The following is an 18,579-nucleotide window of genomic DNA, read 5'->3' on the forward strand; positions in this document are numbered from 1 at the left end:
AGTATATGTATATTGCATTTTTGATTGACAGCAATCAGGTTTCTTAGCGATGAGCACAGGATTTAAGGTGGAACGACCTTAAGTTACAGTACCATGCGATTTGATCAAATTAGTGCTGCAATAATGAAAACGGAAGCTGGACTGTGTGCCATAACATCTCGATTTGTTAGAGCAATGAAAATAGATTAAATCCACTCAGGATCCACTGGTTGCTGTGAGCTGAGTAATAATGAGCCAATGGGTAAAAAAAGAAAATCTAGAAAAAGCCTGTCCTGGTCCTCTCATCTGCATCGTAAATGGTCCTCAAAACAGCAGATTTTAATTTTCCACTGCTACGGTTACTGTCATGTGAAGGCGGTGCTGTGTTGAGGACATCGTCCTGCAAGGGGGAAGCAGGTGTTTAGTTCATTCGTATGATTCGTAAGTAATGTCTGAATCAAAAGGTTGGTATAACATAATTTCAGCAAACAGTGGAGTCGATTTAAAATGAATCTCAAACAAAATGTGTCATGGTAGTTACATCATTTTTGCTTTTGTTAAAATCACAACGTAGGCATACATTCAGGAAGTTCTCATGATTTATTTGAGTACACCCGTTTTTATCATCTTTGCAATCTTTCCCGTCTTTCTTACAGGACCTTACTCATAAGCACACGTATATTAACTCAGATAGCACAGCCATGCCTGCCAAGTGTTACTACCCCATGTCAGGTGCCAAGGGAGTCCTACGTTACACTCAGCCCACTTCAGCCTGGCTCCGACTCATGTCACACCTTATAAATAACCTAGCATGGGCCTCACAAGGCAAAGGGAGACAATCATGTGAGGCAGTCTTTCCGATAAATATGAAAATACACTTTCAGAGCCATCGTCATAATTATAACCTCAGCTAGAACTGATGAAACTCATCTTTAAAATATTTATATGTCTTTTTGTTCTTATGGTGTCAAGATTTTAAAATTATTTCAGCGTGGTCTTGGTCCTTACTTTCTAATTACATTATTTTAATTGTGCTTAAAAAGGCCCCTCTAGTTTTTCTGGAGGGTTGCATGCATTCTGTTGATGTTTGGTGTGGTGTTATTAAGGCAGGACACTGGCAGGGATTAATTGGGCTCAGTGTGAGAGAACAGCTGGCTGTTGGGCAATAGCACTGTGTGTGAGGGTACTCTAAGCTGGGGTTCCTGTGTAGTCAGATCTGAGATTGGATTCAGTAATCATGCATGTGAATTCATATACTGTATCTTCACCTCTGAGCTTTTTGACTATATAATCTGAATTTTGTCCCACAGTGATAATTTAAAAAAGAGAGGTAGAACACAGCCCGCAGATACAATCTCTTTTTGATTTTCCCTTTGAACTGAACTGTCGAGATGTGTGCCTCTGAAGCGATCTTACAAATACCGATCCAACAACATGAAAAGAAAAGGCTGACCTTGCAGGACCAGTGGCCATCATGGTCACATGATCAGGAACAATTTGAGTTGGTAAACATACAGTAAGAACCTGAGAAACGTCACAGGTAGTTAAAGCTGTAGTTCAACCATTATTCCTTACTTGGATTTAGATTCTCTTAAGAACTTTCTAGAATTCTGCTGAGATGCAATTTAAGTACTGTAGCTTCATTTAGATAGATGGATTGTTGCAAAAAATTAGCCTCCTATGCAACAAAATCTAAATGTCCATGTCCTGGTTCAATTGCAGTTCTGGGTAAACTTTACAGTATCTTTAAAGATCTTTTCAAAACTTGAACTCTTCTGTAATCTTCCCTAAGTCTCCTCTGTTTCAGGTAAAAAAAAAACCTTTTCATCAGTCATTATTACCATATCATCTTTATGATGTGAAGAGCAGTACTGAACACAAAACTCTGCATGATCCCTGCCTAAATCATTAAACACTTTCCGGACAGAGGTTGTCTATAGGGATGATGATTAGTTGCCACTCATTTAGAAAAGCATAAGTACAATACTAGCACCTCAGTGAAAATGGCAGTACTTACACAACATCCTGTTATTTCGGTCTAGCAGTGTTTAGCCATTTTATTTTGTGAATTTATTTGCCTTTGTGTCACAGGAAACAAAAAAAATGCCAAGGTACAGATAAGAGTGAAGCATCTCACTCTATTCCTGCCCACTTTTTAGAGTTTTTTTCATCCAAGGACTTTGTAAAAGGCCCTGCTTGAGTCTATATACTGGCATTGGGAGAGGTTCATGTGAAACAGCGGTATGCATTGCTGTGACATTCACTGTAACTAATGAAGGACTCATGTTAATGATTCTCCTGTCTGCAGCATACTGTGGAGTACCTGAGCGTGGCGTAATTGAAGTGTTTAGTGTTCAGAAGGGGGAAAAAGGCCAGTTTAATGTTTGCTCATTTATTTTCTGAAAGGCAATGAAGGGAATCCAATGACCGCTGCAGCATGCATTTGATAGTTGGTTGCTATGCAGAGATAAAGCTGCTTAAATGCCAAGTTGTTAAAATGACCAGTGATAAAAGGGATGTCCCCCTCTCTTAGAAGGTTCAACAGAGGTAGAAAGAAAGAACAATATAAAAGTTTTAATTTGGAGAAACCTAATTTTGTTTTTCTCTTCTTGAAGGCATGTGAACATTCTTAAGTTATATTGCTAAACTGCTCAATAACCAGCATAAGAGTCCTCAGATCAGGAGGTTACAAATGAGAGGATGCTATTCAGCCTATCTAGCTTGTTTGGTTACTGGTAACCCAGTGATCCCAGGATCCCTTCCAGCTGTTTCTTGACAGAATCCAGGGTATTGCCTTGAACAAAATGGTTGGGTAGTTAGTTGTTCCACACTCCCACAACCCTTTGTGTGTTCCACTCTGGTTCATACCATAATTCTTTGCCGATAATGAAGAAGGTCTTTGGGATGACTCTATCATTGTCTTGCATTTTTTAAAACCTTTTATCAGGTCCCCTCATAGTCGTCTCTGTTTAAGACTAAACAGTTTAGTTTTTTTATCCTGTCAGTGAATTACTGGTACTGCACCAATAATATTTTTGAATCTTACCGGTGCACTGTATAATTCTAACATACCATCTCTAGGTTTAAATTCTATGATTTTTACTACACCTCCTTTCATTAAGTTTGCCTTTTTCTTTCTTCCCCACTTTGTCTGGATTATAAGATGTGTTGACATAAACACCTAACTCCTTTTCACATGTAGGTTCTACAAACTTAGTGTTTCCCATTTTACAGCTGTAGTTTAGATCTTTGCTACCTACTGTATATGTAAAACTATAAACATGTCTATAGTAAATGTTATTTGCAAGGTGTGTTCCAGTCCAGAATTCTGTCTAAACTCTTTAAATTTCCTTTACATCTTCGACAATGTTTCCAAATTGGCCTGTTTTGGAGCACTTCACTTGTTTACCTCTTAGCTAATTCATACTACAAATGCAAAGCCTTTGCATGTGACCAGTAAGAATACCACAAAATAGAATTTATGGGATCTTAATTTTCCATTCTCTGTAACTAGAAGCTCTGAAAATACTATGCAGACTAACACGAAGCCCCTTCATTCTTCCAGAAAAGGGAGACTTTATAGCTTTGGATCTGGGAGGATCTAACTTTCGGATTTTGCGCGTGAAGGTCTCTCACGAGAAGAGACAGACAGTCCAGATGGAAAGCCAGATTTACGACACGCCCGAAGACATCATGCATGGCAGTGGGACACGGGTAAGAGCTCCGTTTCCTGTCTCTTCCTGCTGGGCACTGTCGGTACATTGAGATCACACCCATCTCCAAACCTTGCAGGTTGCTGTGTCTGTTTTGTGTGCTCAAATATGCTGTACATGCTGACACAAGGTTTAACAAAAGCTTCGTGTTCACTTGAAATCTGGGTGAGAAGTGGGCAGTCAGAACATTTGAGCACTTCAACTATTCAACTAATTCTTCATATTAACAATTGTTTATATCAATATACTATTCATAAAGGCAAATCATTTCAGACAAGATTACTTGCACAATAATGTAATATTAGTGCCTTCTTATTAATAATGGACTGCATCCGTGTTGCCTGTGTATATTTTTTGCAGCTGTTTGACCATGTTGCTGAATGCCTGGGAGATTTTATGGAAAAACAAAAAATCAAAGACAAGAAGCTTCCTGTGGGATTCACCTTTTCCTTCCCCTGTGCACAAACCAAGCTGGACGAGGTATGATCATCTTAAAAATAACTAAAACATTTGCAAATCATACTTTTTATGAGTGAATTAGCTCTTTCTATCCACATAGCCTGCTTTTAGTTCAGATCTAGGGAGAGCTGAGGACTCTTATATTCTGCTGTGTAGCCATGCCAGTGGATGAGGCAAATTAATAGCTGATTTACTTAATCTCCCTGAAACCAAATTGCAAAAGTGTTTTAGAAATAATCTCCTCAGACCCGTAGCAGAATGGATGGGACTAAACCTTCCATATCTTTCAGAGATATGTTTTGTTTTTGCCTGTAGAGGAATGTAAATCAAAATCATTAATTATCACTCAAATGCTATAAACACCATAGGACCATGGAATATCTTTTGAAGATTACCTCTAGTGCACTAATGGTAACCTGTGTTAGTTAATAATTATGCTAATTACTGTGTACTGGATGCACTGTAAATAATTTGTAAAGGAAACACTGGTCAAAGCAGAGGACTTGGCAGTTTGGAGTAATCATTAATTCCTGCTCCTCTGTTCCTTGTTTTCACCATTGGCAGATTACTGTCAACATTGTTTATTGTATCCAACAACAGAGAATGATCCAAAAACTACACACTAAATAGTAATTGTACTGAAGGACAAGGATTTAGCCTTTAGTGAAGGACAAGGACTGGGGTGTGATACTGAAGCTTAATTGATTAATTAATTGTTGTTGGGTTGATTTTCAGAGAAATTGAATTAGGAGATGTGGCCCTTTAGTGTCAAAGGGCATTACCAGCCTGACCTGTTTTTTAGGGTGTTTTGCTCACATGGACCAAGCGTTTCAAGGCAAGTGGTGTGGAGGGAATGGATGTGGTGAAACTACTGAACAAGGCCATTAAGAAGCGAGGGGTGAGTTTGGCTTTATGACTTTGTGAGTGTATAAATGGATACAGTTACTTTAAACTGAAAAAGAAACCAGGAAATCCGACTGTTTCACATCTATTATGCATATTGGTCAATCGGTCATCTGTAATTCTGTTTCTTTGTTTTGAAGGATTATGATGCTGACATTATGGCTGTGGTCAATGACACAGTTGGAACTATGATGACCTGTGGATTTGATGACCAGCGATGTGAAGTTGGGATCATTATAGGTAAAGAAGTGGTAAACAGATAAAAGCATGTGATAGTTTCAAAGCCTCAGACATGCAGAACAAGCTTTAATGTTCTTAGCTGTTTACACGAGGAACTAATGAAATGAAAAATAAAGTGCAGGTTAAACCTTGTTGGATCTAGAGGAATTCTGACATGACTGCTACTCTGCTCACAGTTTAAGACCTGTCCTAGGTCCTAAGTCCTAAGTCCTGAGGTTACTGGGGAAACAAAAAGTTCCCCCCTCTTTGCCCATTGCCCTCTGGAACAAAGAGGGGTTTTCACTTCCGGGTTAGCCAGGACCCACAGTGTTGCCCTACCAAATGTCTAGTAGGGCAATGGAGACTGCTATAATATATTAAATTCAGAGGCAACTAAAGCAGTTTAAAAGTTTTTTTCCAGTGAAAGATATTCAGTGTGCTCTGATTTTTGCCCTTTAAAAAGCTCAGAAGAGAATATTCTGGAAAAAGGTTCCCTACTCTGGACCTCTGGGTCTAGAATCCAAAAAGCTTTTTCCATCCCTTTACTTTGACCACAGTTTAAGAAGGGATTAATTGGCCCTATTAAACCTTAATTGGATTAATTTAACTTCTCCCAGGTGAAGAGCTGTTTATAACTTAAGGAGACATAGAAAAGCTGCTGCATTCTGGACAATGAGAGATTGGACCCCTTATCCTTGGTTATTCTTGTGATTTAATGTAGGAGTTGTTACACAAGCATCACTCTGAAACATAACTTGACTTCCTTGGACCAAATGCCACTTGTGCCATTTTAATTGATATTGAAATTGCAGCTTCAGTTAGTGAGGTTTGTGTAAACAACATGTTTACCAACAGTCAAAAAGAATTATAACCATCCATTTTATCTACATTTGAAAGAACAAAGTGATAGAGAGCAAAAATGTATGTGAAGTACTGTATAAATAAAAAACAGAGAAAATAAAAAATAACAAATGGGTCAATTATACAAACTTTTCACTATCACTACAATATGTGATAGTGTGTGATGATCAGTGTTAGTTTTGATGACTAAAAGGATAGTGGTTTATTGATAGAGACTGTCAGACTGGTATACCACAGACAGATTCACCAGTTTGCTCTAGCTGTCAGACTCATATATCACAGACAGATTCATCAGCGTGCTCTAGCTGTCAGACTCATATATCACAGACTCATATACCACAGACAGATTCACCAGCGTGCTCTAGCTGTCAGACTCATATATCACGACAGATTCACCAGCATGTTCTAGCTGTCAGACTAGTGTACCACAGACAGATTCACCAGCGTGCTCTAGCTGTCAGACTGGTGTACCACAGACAGATTCACCAGAATGTTCTAGCTGTCAGACGTATACCACAGACAGATTCACCAGCGTGCTCTAGCTGTCAGACTGGTATACCACAGACAGATTCACCAGCGTGCTCTAGCTGTCAGACTGGTATACCACAGACAGATTCACCAGCGTGCTCTAGCTGTCAGACTGGTGTACCACAGACAGATTCACCAGCATGTTCTAGCTGTCAGACTGGTATACCACAGACAGATTCACCAGCGTGCTCTAGCTGTCAGACTGGTGTACCACAGACAGACTCACCAGGTTCACCATGCTGGGCTCTGGTCTCCCGCAGGCACTGGCACCAATGCGTGCTACATGGAGGAGATGAGGCACATTGACCTGGTGGAAGGGGACGAGGGCCGGATGTGCATCAACACTGAATGGGGAGCGTTTGGGGATGACGGCTCACTTGAGGACCTCCGAACAGAGTTTGACAGAGAGATTGATAGAGGATCCCTCAATCCAGGAAAACAACTGTAAGACGTTTTGTGACATATAGTGCATGATGAACCTGTGATCCAGAGTAATACTGGCTCATGGTATTGAGATATAACAATTCATCTACTTTTTGTCACAACCTTATTGTTATTACTCAGAGTCACAATGCTGTATTTCTATTCTGTATTGATGGAAATACTGTACTTTTGAATTTTTTCTAATGTTTTCTCTTACCACTCATCCCCTCTAACCTCTTATTACTCGCTAAACGTTTCCTCATCCTTTATTCCTGGGGGACAGCAATCCGGTGAGAACCAGAACTAGAAAACAATGCTGAGTGTGAAACACTGTTTTGTTCATTGTGATTCACCTTTTTTTTTTTAAATACTCAGTGATATTTATTTTACAACACTTATTTCAAATGTAATAATTAATATTAGGTGATGTGCTTTCAGTTTTTAATACACATAGAGTATACAGTATGTTTAAGTAGCATAAACTATATATAGTTCAGGTGGGTAGCTGTGTCAGCAGGCGTAGGCTGCAAAGGAACAAGTAATAAGTATATTCCATGCTGAAAAAAAGAAGGAAGAAAACAATGTTTCGGCCGTGAAGCCTTTTTCGGGTGTATAAACTATATATATAACATTATTATTTCTGGTATACTGGATATCTCTGGAATATCACCCCATCTACTGCCTTCCTTTCTCCAGGTTTGAAAAGATGGTCAGTGGGATGTACATGGGTGAGCTTGTGCGCCTCATCCTTGTAAAAATGGCCAAAGAAGGGCTCCTCTTTGAAGGGAGAATCACCCCCGAGCTCCTCACCAAGGGGAAATTTGAAACAAAGCACGTGTCAGCTATAGAGAAGTAAGTAATGATCTGCTATTAATTGTTCTCCGTCTGTGTTCCCACAGGGCCTGAGAAATGAAAAACAGGTAGAATAACATTTTCCGAGGCAAAAAATCCCTGTTAGATACTAACATTTTTTAGACAATGTGCTATGAGACTTTGTTTTTTACTGTTGCTGGTAAGAAAATTATTTACTTAATTTGCACGTGCAGTTTTTATGGTTTGAATGTGTGTGATGGGAAATTTAGACTTGAAGAATATAAAACATGATCAAGCAATTAAAGGAGAACTGCACTATTTTAATATTTTGGGTTTAAGAAGAATTTGCAATGACGAGTGCAATTCAAACCACAGTGAAAGTAAGATGTACACCGTAACATGTAAAACCTCATAAAATAGACTAAATTTCCAGGTATGCGCAGCATCACATTGATCTCATTCTCTGCGATTCAGAATAAGGCCACAAAACGTCCTGCGAGGTCAACAGGCACTATTACATTGTAAACAAGTGGGCTTGTGAATACATCTCTTCTAATCCAATACAAATATTACTCTTGGCTTCAGGATGGTTTTGCCTTTTGCCGACAAATACTTCTTACCTATTAGCTCTGCATGCAGATCACTTTGTAACATTCCTGCAGTGAACTGTCTGCTGTATAACCTGTACTTATTCCTCTTTAAGAACTGTTTGCATAGATAAAAACCGTCAATCAAAGTAAGATCATCAGAGCAAAACAGCTGATCTTGGAAATAACTGGAGAATATGATGCTGGAAATCAAAAATACAATGTCTATCAGAAGTTTTTTGCTGCACTTCTCTTACTAATCCAATCACTGACCTGATTTTGGAAAAAAATAATTTTCCATTCATTTCTTTTGCTAGCTACACCCTAAAAATCTTTAAATTACTATTGGTAAATAGGTATTTTATTGTGGAGAAAAAGGTAAAATTATCATAAATCTTTTTTTCCTTGTTTCTTTCAATGGGGCCTATCATTTTTCTTCTTTTCACTACTGTTACAAAATAAGGTCTACTATCTTCCGACAAAAGACCACCACAAATGTTTCAGTTACCTTTTGTGCGAGATTTGAAACGATCTCGGCGTTACAGGTGTGCCAGGTTTAGTGAGCCTCAGTCCCTCTCTCTCCCCATCACTGTTGCCTCGCAGAAGCAAGGAGGGCTTGGCCAAAGCGAAGGACATCCTGACCAGGCTGGGCGTGGAGCCGTCGCATGAGGACTGCATCGCAGTGCAGCACGTGTGCACCATTGTCTCGTTCCGATCGGCCAACCTGATCGCCGCCACGCTGGGCGCCATCCTCACTAAGCTGCGGGACAACAAGGGCGTGGCCCGCCTGCGTACCACCGTGGGCATTGATGGCTCCCTCTACAAGATGCACCCCCAGTAAGTTCGACGGGTCGCTACTGTTGCCATGCCTTATGTGAACCATAGGAGAACCAGTCGCTGCCTGGTACAGCTCCCAAACCCCTTGGTTCTGCTGCATCCTGCCCACTTTTACTGCACTGATAAAGACATTTATTCCCTAGCACTGTTAATAATAATAATAATAATAATAATAATAATAATAATAATAATAATAATAATAATAATTGCTTACACTTATATAGCGCTTTTCTGGACACTCCACTCAAAGCGCTTTACAGGTAATGGGGACTCCCCTCCTCCACCACCAATGTGCAGCCCCACCTGGATGATGCGACAGCAGCCATAGTGCGCCAGAACGCTCACCACACATCAGCTGTTGTGCCATTCTCCAAAAAAGTGTGCATCATTTACAGCTAGTGTTTGGAAGAAACTATATTCAGTTTCATTTCCATTCTGGAAATCCCAGGGTACATGATTGAGCTCTTCTATTTATAAGATAACTACTCAGATGTAGTGTAGATTATCTGAAAGGTTATTCTGAAATCTGAGACTACCATTTGCAGGGAAAATGTTAGTTGTATAAATAGATAATTGTAGCCTTCTGTATAATATGAAGACTAAGAGTGCCAGGGATAGTTGTTTGGTTCACTGCACCACTGCTTTACTAACAGTATTTCATTCAGTAGTCTTTGCCTGTAGGTTCTGTTGCATTTTTGAATGGGATTCAGTGATATTTAGACCCTAAGAATTAGTTCAGTATCATTGTTATAATGGTAATATCTTACAAAAAGGTCATGGTAAACATACAAAACCATTACCTTTTTGAATTTTTAGGAAAAAACATAACAGTACCAAATACTTAAAGCAAAATAAATTTGCAAACACATGCTGAATGTATTTCTTGTCAGTTTCTGTTTTTTATGATCAAATCCTCTTCAGGATTGTTCAAGATAAAGTGATACTGCTGTTAGTTTGGCTAACCATTGTATATCTTTGCATATCTGTTGTCAGCAGTAATTAAAAAGTAAAGCTAATGACCTAGTCCTAGACAAAAGACAGCACAGTGTTGCAGCACTAAGCACTGGGCCTGGGTTTGATTGCAGAAAACAATGCCTTTTTTGTAGGGTTTGTATGCTCTCCTCTTGTGTGGGAAGGGGTTTTCTGGATGCTCCAGTTTCCTGCCACCTTCTGAAGACATACTGGCTGGGTTCATTTGTGTCTCCAAGTTGTCCATACTGTATGTGTGCCCTGTGATGGACTGGCATCAGTACTTTCTTTTGGTGGTTTGTCTTCTCTTTGGGTCTCAGGACCTAATCTGCAGGCTGTTTTAAATCTCATGTTGGCCCAGTCATTTAGGGAGCTCCACAGGGATCCATTCTGTGACTTGTACTATACAATGTTTGCACGTTGCCTCTTAGTCAGATTAGTAGCCATCCGGGGCTTGAGGTTCAATAGCACAATAATGAGACAAAGTTTACTTGCAGCCAAAACCAGACAAGACTACTGTGTTTTCTGAACTTTCCTGTCTGTCGGATATTACAATATCGATGCAACAGAACTTTCTAGAGCTGAACGGTGACAAAGCTGGAATTTATGCTCACACACCTCCCATTGCAGACGATTCTAAAATCAAACCCTTAATGGAAGTTTGAAACCTCTGTTGTCGTCTGAAGCACATTTAGAATATCACAAGGGTATCTTTGTCCTATAAGAATAACATTGCTCTATCTTTGGCTATCTTCTGGCCTTCTTGTTTACAGCACCACAACTATGAAACTCACTACCCAGAACAACAGAGACTCTCTGATCAACAGCATTGTTATGTCTCACTTGATTTAGTTCTATAAATACAGTTTGCTCTGCTTTTCTTTTTTCTCTTTCTTCTTCTTTCTTTAGTGAGATTAATGAACATGCTACTGCACAGCACTGTGGGATTCCTGAGAAGCTCTCAGATAAAACTGGATTCTTTTTTTCTAGCTAAAGGCCAACGTCCATCAAGACAAATGCACAGCAAATAACATTACTGCAGCTTGAATGGAGCTGCTAAGCTGCTTTACGTTACCGTATAAAAAAAGCAATGACCACTCTTTAACCCCCACATGGTGTGCGCCCAGTCGTTGCCATCAGTGGCTGCTCTCTGGTTCATGGGAACCCTGTTGCCTGTGTCCCAGGAGCAGGCAGCAGCTATGCGACACCGGCGTCTTCATGTTATCTGACGCACTCTGGAGCAGGATCGCTGCTGTGTTGCTGCCTGCCATGTTATGAGCTGCAGGTTTTTGACGTGTCCCCCACCCCCCTCGCCTCCGCAGGTACTCCAGGCGCCTGCACAAGACGGTGCGCCGGCTGGTCCCCGACTCGGACGTGCGCTTCCTGCTCTCCGAGAGCGGCAGCGGGAAGGGCGCCGCCATGGTGACGGCGGTGGCCTACCGGCTGGCGGATCAGGCCCGGCAGATCAAGCAGACTATGGATGAGTTCCGGCTGACCCAGGCCCAGCTGCTGGAGGTGAAGAAGAGGATGAGGACAGAGATAGAGAACGGGCTGGGCAAGAAGACCCATGGGACCGCCACTGTCAAGATGCTGCCCACCTTCGTGCGCAGCACTCCTGATGGGACAGGTGCCTTTCTGCTTAATGTGTGCTTTTCAAACCAATCGCCCTGGTAATATCGGTAAAGTACACAGGAGAGACTTATAAAGGGTTCAATTAAGTGATTTTTAAATAAGGCTCAGTTCTATCTGTCTCAGTTTACTTGAATAAACTGTCTTGTGTTAATCTCAAAAGCACCTGTAAAAATAACCCTTACCAGTTCCCTGTTTGCTATACCTGCAAGAATCAATCTCATAGCTCCTGTAGCCCTTCCTAATACAGGTACACGACATTGTTTCCTCCAGAAAAAATAGCTGTAACAATTTAGAGCCATCTTGGGTCATGTATCTCTGAATGTAAGACAAAACAACTGGGGCCTTAGTTTACAAAAAACCCTGCAATTATAGGAGTTAATTTTTTTAATGTCTTTACACAAATTAATTTAGCTTATTAATGGCATACATTAGAACAAGAGTAAGATGAAACTACAACAGACCAACTGGTTTAATTGACTCGTAAGTATCATTTGTTCTTCTAGTCTGTTCAGTCAACACATCAGTTGAATTGCAAGCCCATACAGTGACCGACACATTGTGGCGAAGAAGCTTGCACAAACTAATTTATTCTCGGCTGTTTCGGTCTTCTGATCTGTTATCCAGTTATTTTGTATCTTGTTTGCTTGCCCCACTGGTTTAACACGCCTGACAGGAATCCTTCATGTCTGGCAATGCATAGTTTTTACATCATCAGCTTTCCCCCAGTACTGGAACAAAGAGACATGTCATTGATCACCTGGCCCTGTGCTCAGGGCTAGGGGCTGGCAAGAAGAAAGCCAGCTCTCTCCTCTGGGCTTCACGGGCTCTGTTATGGTTGTATTTTCAGAACACGGAGACTTCTTAGCACTGGATCTGGGAGGGACTAACTTCAGGGTGCTGCTGGTCAAAATCCGCAGTGGCAAGAGACGCACAGTGGAGATGCACAATAAAATATATGCCATTCCCATAGAAGTCATGCAAGGAACTGGAGAGGAGGTACGTGGGAGCAAAGAAGTTAGGCAATGCTGGAAAACCAGTCTGGATCTGTCAGGGATTTGATTGATGACAACCTAAAATAGATGGGAAAATATAAAAATTTAAAGAATTTAAATTTTGTATGAATTTAAAGAATGAACCTCTTCTCCCATAGTTTTAAGAAATGTTCAGTATCAGTTCATCTAAAAAGAGAGTCTTCTAAACAATGTTCTCTGAACACTTTATATAGATAATTTCTTTGCTAATTAAAGCATTAATCTTGATCCGATAGTCAAAGATCCAAGATCCAACAGGCTACCTTGGAGATGCTGTTTAGGAAAGTAGCACATTTTGTTTCTTATTATGAGCACATAAAAGTTTGATCTGCAACAAACTAAAAAAAAAACAATGACAAAAAAGATTTTGAACATCAAAGATGCCAGCCAGATTAATATTAGCATCAAAAGTCTCTAAATCAGGTTGTTAGGGGATCCTTTCTCGTTTTCACTGACTGGACCGAAAAAAAAAAACTATTATCTAATAGTTAAGGAAATGTTATGAAATACAAAGATTTTTAAACGTCATGCAGAAAACCTGTCCCGTAACCTCTCAAGTTATTTTATAATCGATCGACAATGCGTGCATGAATTAGTATGAAATTGCAAGCTTACTAAACAGGACAAAACAGTCTTTCACTTTTAATTTTATTTGTTGACATTGAATGACCTTTATTTTCAGCTGTTTGATCACATTGTCCACTGCATCTCGGACTTCCTGGATTACATGGGGATGAAGAACGCCCGCCTGCCTCTGGGGTTCACCTTTTCTTTCCCATGCAAGCAGACCAGTCTAGACGCGGTGAGCTCATGGCGTTTTTCCTGTGTTTTTTTGTGGGTTGAATTGTCACCGAACTTCAAAAAGATGAAAATGTTTATCATTTTTGGAGGACAGTGGGTTATTAGCAGACCCAACTGAAAAAGGACATTGATGGTTCTCACAAATATCTACATGTCTTCCCGATTCTGTCTGCAAGTGTAGCTGGAGAAAAGTCTCTGCACCGCTTGTTGGACAGTTTTACAGTTCCTTTGCTGCGGTTCTTACGGCACCTAGTGGATAACCTGTAGAAATGCATTAAAGGACTGGGAGTCGTTGAGATTTTTTTTTCTCAGTATTTACGGTCCGTTTTTTCACTCGATTTAGGGAATCCTTGTAAATTGGACCAAAGGCTTCAAAGCAACCGACTGCGAGGGGGAGGACGTGGTGGGATTGCTCCGCGAAGGCATCAAGAGGCGAGAGGTGAGAGAAAGCCGCATGCTCCTGAGACGCGCTGCGGCGTTGGATATAAACTGAGGCTGCGGGGGAAAAAATGTACTACATGTAATCACATCTTGCTGTGATGCGAAGCCTTATGCAAATATGTAAAAATATATATTTTTTAAATGTACCCAAAGCGTTTTCCAAAATACCTCGAACATGTTGCAAGTGTGTGCCAGCGACTTTCTGTTGATGTGTTTCTAACCATCGGGTTGGTCGGAAAAGCATTTTCTACATGTCTTGTTTTTGTCTTCGTTGTCTCAAGGAGTTTGATCTGGATGTTGTGGCCATAGTGAATGACACTGTGGGGACGATGATGACGTGTGCGTATGAGGAGCCGACGTGTGAGATAGGTCTGATTGCGGGTAGGCTCTCCACTGTTGCTGTATCTGCGTCTCGTTTGTTTTTAACTACCACAGCGAATGTCACCCCATCTTGCAAAATTTCACAGCCTGGGGAAAAATAGAGAAATATACGTTCTGGCTACAGTTTTAATGATATTGTAATAATATGCACGGACAAAAAAAGTTAAGAGTTTTGTAAAACTGGATCTGATTTTGGCAGAACCTCATTTGGGTAGACAGGGGTCTAATTAAAAATGTGTTGCATGTTACACAACGTTCTTGGAGGCTTCTGCACTCAAGTCTGTACTTCATTGTTTCTGTGTGTTCGCTGCTGCAGCCTCACCAATGACACAAAATAGTTGCTGAAATAGTTTTTTCCCTAATTCTGTATGAATTTGTCACAGTGCAAATTTCATACTGCCTGGACATTGATGGCAATAAATGTTCTAGGCACTGGGCCTACTTTTCAATGTACATGTTCTAACAAATGATTCAAATGATTCATTTAGTTGCATGCTTTTCACAGAGTTTAAGCAAAGTGTTGTGCTCTCTGCAGGAGAAAGTATTGTGTTAATAACACAATTAATAAGTGTGCTTTGCTCAGATAATAAGCAGGAGGAATGTGTCGATTGCTGTTTCAGGAACGGGCAGTAATGCGTGTTACATGGAGGAGATGAGGAACATCGAGACAGTGGAGGGAGACCAGGGCCGCATGTGCGTCAACATGGAGTGGGGTGCATTTGGAGACAACGGCTGTCTGGATGACATCAGGACCCAGTACGACCGGGCAGTGGACGAACTTTCGCTGAATCCTGGGAAACAAAGGTGACTGTGGTTACAGCACACCTGTGTCTGATCGTCAGACCCAATACTAGTGACTACATCTTGAAGATGTTGGCCAGCTGTCTCTGTTGAAATGGTTAATGGACAAATCTGCCTTTTGTTCCCCAGATATGAAAAAATGTGTAGTGGGATGTACCTGGGAGAAATTGTGCGGAACATTTTGATCGACCTGACAAAGAGGGGGTTCCTCTTCAGAGGTCAGATTTCTGAGACGCTAAAGACCAGAGGCATCTTTGAGACGAAGTTTCTGTCCCAGATTGAGAGGTGAGAGTGGCGTTGCCTTCAGGGCACCAGATCTTGTACTCAGTTCTCTTTATGGTCAGACACAATAATTGGCACACATTCAGCTGAACTAGTTGTTCTTCCTGATTTGTCACCTTAGGGGATCAAGAAAGGTAAATATAAAGCAAGATAATGATAGATCACATTTGGATGGCATTGTCAAGTTTATATTTTGGTCAAAGTTTTTCCACGCATTGTATTTGAGTAAATTAAAGTAATGGAGTCTATATCCTTCACCTTGACAGACGTTTTATGTATAAGCAGATCCCTGCTTTTTATTTTGTGGAAAATGGAAATTCAGTATAAATATTATTAATATCAATGGGAACTTCTACAGAACAGCTTCAAACCAGCCGGTGCCAGACTTTCTCTTCTGGAATGACTGTGCCGACAGCGGTCCCGGCTGCCCAGTGAGCACTAGTACTGAATCCATCAGCTGTCTCTTGGAAGTGCGGCACTAGAAGGTCAGTCTGTGAAGGTCCCTAACTCTAAAGCTGGTGTCTTTGTCTCCTAGTGACCGCCTGGCCCTCCTCCAGGTCCGAGCCATCCTGCAGCAGCTGGGCCTGGACAGCACGTGCGACGACAGTATCGTCGTGAAGGAGGTGTGCGGCACGGTGTCTCGCCGAGCGGCGCAGATCTGCGGGGCCGGGATGGCCGCTGTCGTGGACAAGATCCGTGAGAACCGGGGGCTGGACAAGCTGGACATCACCGTGGGGGTTGACGGGACTCTCTACAAGCTGCATCCACAGTCAGTATCAGAGAGGAGGAGGAGTGTTTGAGTGTAGCAGGTCATGAAATAGCACATCCTTTAGCGATAGCTGTGGTGTTAGACGGTTTGTGTGCGTGCGCGCATTGTAAATAAGCAACACTGTGTTTTATAGAGTTTGGGCGCAGCTACAGCACAAGATGCACAGGAGACACTGTATGAGTGTTGTTGGTACAGATGCATTGATATCTAAAATCTGCTGTGTGTAGAGTCCACTGTAGGGCTGCCGGTCTTTCCCCATTTTAGCAGTCAGTTATTACTAAAGGTGTTGTCTGTTCTCCACCTGATGTGAAAGACCTGCCATTTTACCTTCCTGTATCACTTTGCAAAAAGGAAGGCAGATGTCCATATTTCCGAGGACAAGTGTATGTTGTCTTCATTTCTCCTGGCTGACACAGCGTGTTGGACAGCAGCTCTAAACCTGCGGCTTGTGCAGCGGAGGTACGGTATGTGTAGACTCAGAGGAATACTCACTTCTTGTCTCCCCAGCTTCTCGAAGATAATGCACCAGACGGTGAAGGAGCTGGCCCCGAAGTGCAGCGTGAACTTCCTCCTGTCGGAAGACGGCAGCGGGAAAGGCGCGGCTCTGATCACGGCCGTAGGCTGCCGCTTGCGGGAACAGGAGCAGCAGAAATGAGCCGCTGAGCAGCCCAGAGCTCCCGGCAGCCCGGTCCTCATCTTCCTGAACACTTTTCTTCTGCTGCACCCTGCAGCCGTGACTCGCTGTGCAGCCCGAAGCAGCGCCGGCTCCGGCGGCACAGACATGGCAGTCTCACGTAGGTCTGTTTCTGAGTCCACGCTGCTGCCTACCTCTGTCTTCAGGATGGACACCCTTTAAATAGTTCCGTTTTCTAACAATATGTGTTGAGTTAAATAGACATTTTAACATTTTAAAACAAGCATAGGTATTTCTGTGGAAGTCAGCTCGCAACAATCTTATTTAACAAAATGCCTGAGGATGTATTTATTTTTAAACGGGTTTTATTGTTATTATAATTAATTCTCTGTCTCAGTAGAACTGAAGCGAAATGACCTCCCTCCTTTGATGACCCTATGACCCCTCACATTGCTGAGTGAAAAAGGGGATTTCCGTATAAAATTCTAGATGTTAATATTACCTCAGAATTTTAAGTTTTACTGAAGCTGGCAGTCTCAGTACGTGGGTGTGGGAATAGGTGCATAGTGTAGTGAAGGTCGTCCACCAGAGGGCGCTGTTCGTTCGATGATAATTCTTTTTGTGTTCTGAAGACCTGCTCATGGGTCAGATGCACGAGTCACGGCTGCATTTCTTTGTACTGTGGTACTGTTTCACTCTATATTTCCTACTTAATCAGTTACTCAGTACCTGTTTCTTATTAGATAAATGATATGCCCTCAGACCTGAACAAAGATTTTTACCAAAATCATTTTGAGGTGCATGAAGGTGTCTTGCATTCACCTAATCACTTCTCTGAATAAAGCCAGAATTGAAGTGTTCAGAAACCCGAATCCAGTTGCAGTATATCTCGTTGCTTTTGTGAATTAGATGTAGTGTTAAATCCCTGCTGTATGTACTGTACAAATAACCGGAATGTGTATTGGAGAGGAAAAGTGGTTGGCCCATTTCAGTATGCTTTATGTGTACTGTGGTTGAATGTTTGTGAGTCCTACTGTGAGTTGACCTGTAGCTATATATGTTTAAAACTATTATGAAGAATGCATGCCTTATTTGGTGACACAAAGGTATAGAATTCATTTATTTTGTACATTGATATAGATGCACTAGTGTCCAAAAAGTGATATGTGAATACATTAAATTTTATTTTGATGTGCATCAAATATGCTTATAAATGTCTCTTTTCTCCCCTTTAGTATTCTTCTGTTCATCTGCTACATACATAAAAACATTTCATTAGTCAGAAAGTGGATAATTTTCATTGTAACACAAAATGATACATTCAATCACGAGTTCTTGTGGTAATGTTCTGCTATGGAAATAAAAAAAGCAAATGAAAGCTGTACAGTTATATACTGTAAGTGTCACAACAGCAGACAACCCAGGTTTTCTTGCTGCAGTGTCTTTCACATCTGTTGGAATTCGTAGTAACATTAATTACAGCTTTCAATGGAATGCTGAAATTTGGAACAACCTG

The 18,579-nt window shown here is 41.2% G+C and overlaps 1 protein-coding gene across 2 annotated transcripts in view; it reads left to right on the forward strand.

The window, feature by feature from the left end:
* hk1 (hexokinase 1) overlaps nt 1–18,265 on the forward strand; it is a 34,006-nt gene extending 15,741 nt beyond the window's left edge. For both annotated transcript variants that reach the window (XM_015346878.2, XM_006630437.3), the window contains exons 3-18: nt 3,545–3,693; nt 4,053–4,172; nt 4,954–5,049; nt 5,195–5,294; nt 6,923–7,106; nt 7,782–7,937; nt 9,089–9,322; nt 11,614–11,918; nt 12,771–12,919; nt 13,637–13,756; nt 14,099–14,194; nt 14,478–14,577; nt 15,198–15,381; nt 15,508–15,663; nt 16,196–16,429; nt 16,937–18,265. In XM_015346878.2, the coding sequence (XP_015202364.1) occupies nt 3,545–3,693; nt 4,053–4,172; nt 4,954–5,049; nt 5,195–5,294; nt 6,923–7,106; nt 7,782–7,937; nt 9,089–9,322; nt 11,614–11,918; nt 12,771–12,919; nt 13,637–13,756; nt 14,099–14,194; nt 14,478–14,577; nt 15,198–15,381; nt 15,508–15,663; nt 16,196–16,429; nt 16,937–17,084 (2,531 nt within the window). In that variant the 3' untranslated portion in view covers nt 17,085–18,265. The remainder of the gene's footprint in view (nt 1–3,544; nt 3,694–4,052; nt 4,173–4,953; nt 5,050–5,194; nt 5,295–6,922; nt 7,107–7,781; nt 7,938–9,088; nt 9,323–11,613; nt 11,919–12,770; nt 12,920–13,636; nt 13,757–14,098; nt 14,195–14,477; nt 14,578–15,197; nt 15,382–15,507; nt 15,664–16,195; nt 16,430–16,936) is intronic.
* Nucleotides 18,266–18,579: the final 314 nt, after the last annotated feature.

Source organism: Lepisosteus oculatus, chromosome 4 (assembly GCF_040954835.1).
Source record: "Lepisosteus oculatus isolate fLepOcu1 chromosome 4, fLepOcu1.hap2, whole genome shotgun sequence".
Classification (NCBI taxonomy): Eukaryota; Metazoa; Chordata; class Actinopteri; order Semionotiformes; family Lepisosteidae; genus Lepisosteus; species Lepisosteus oculatus.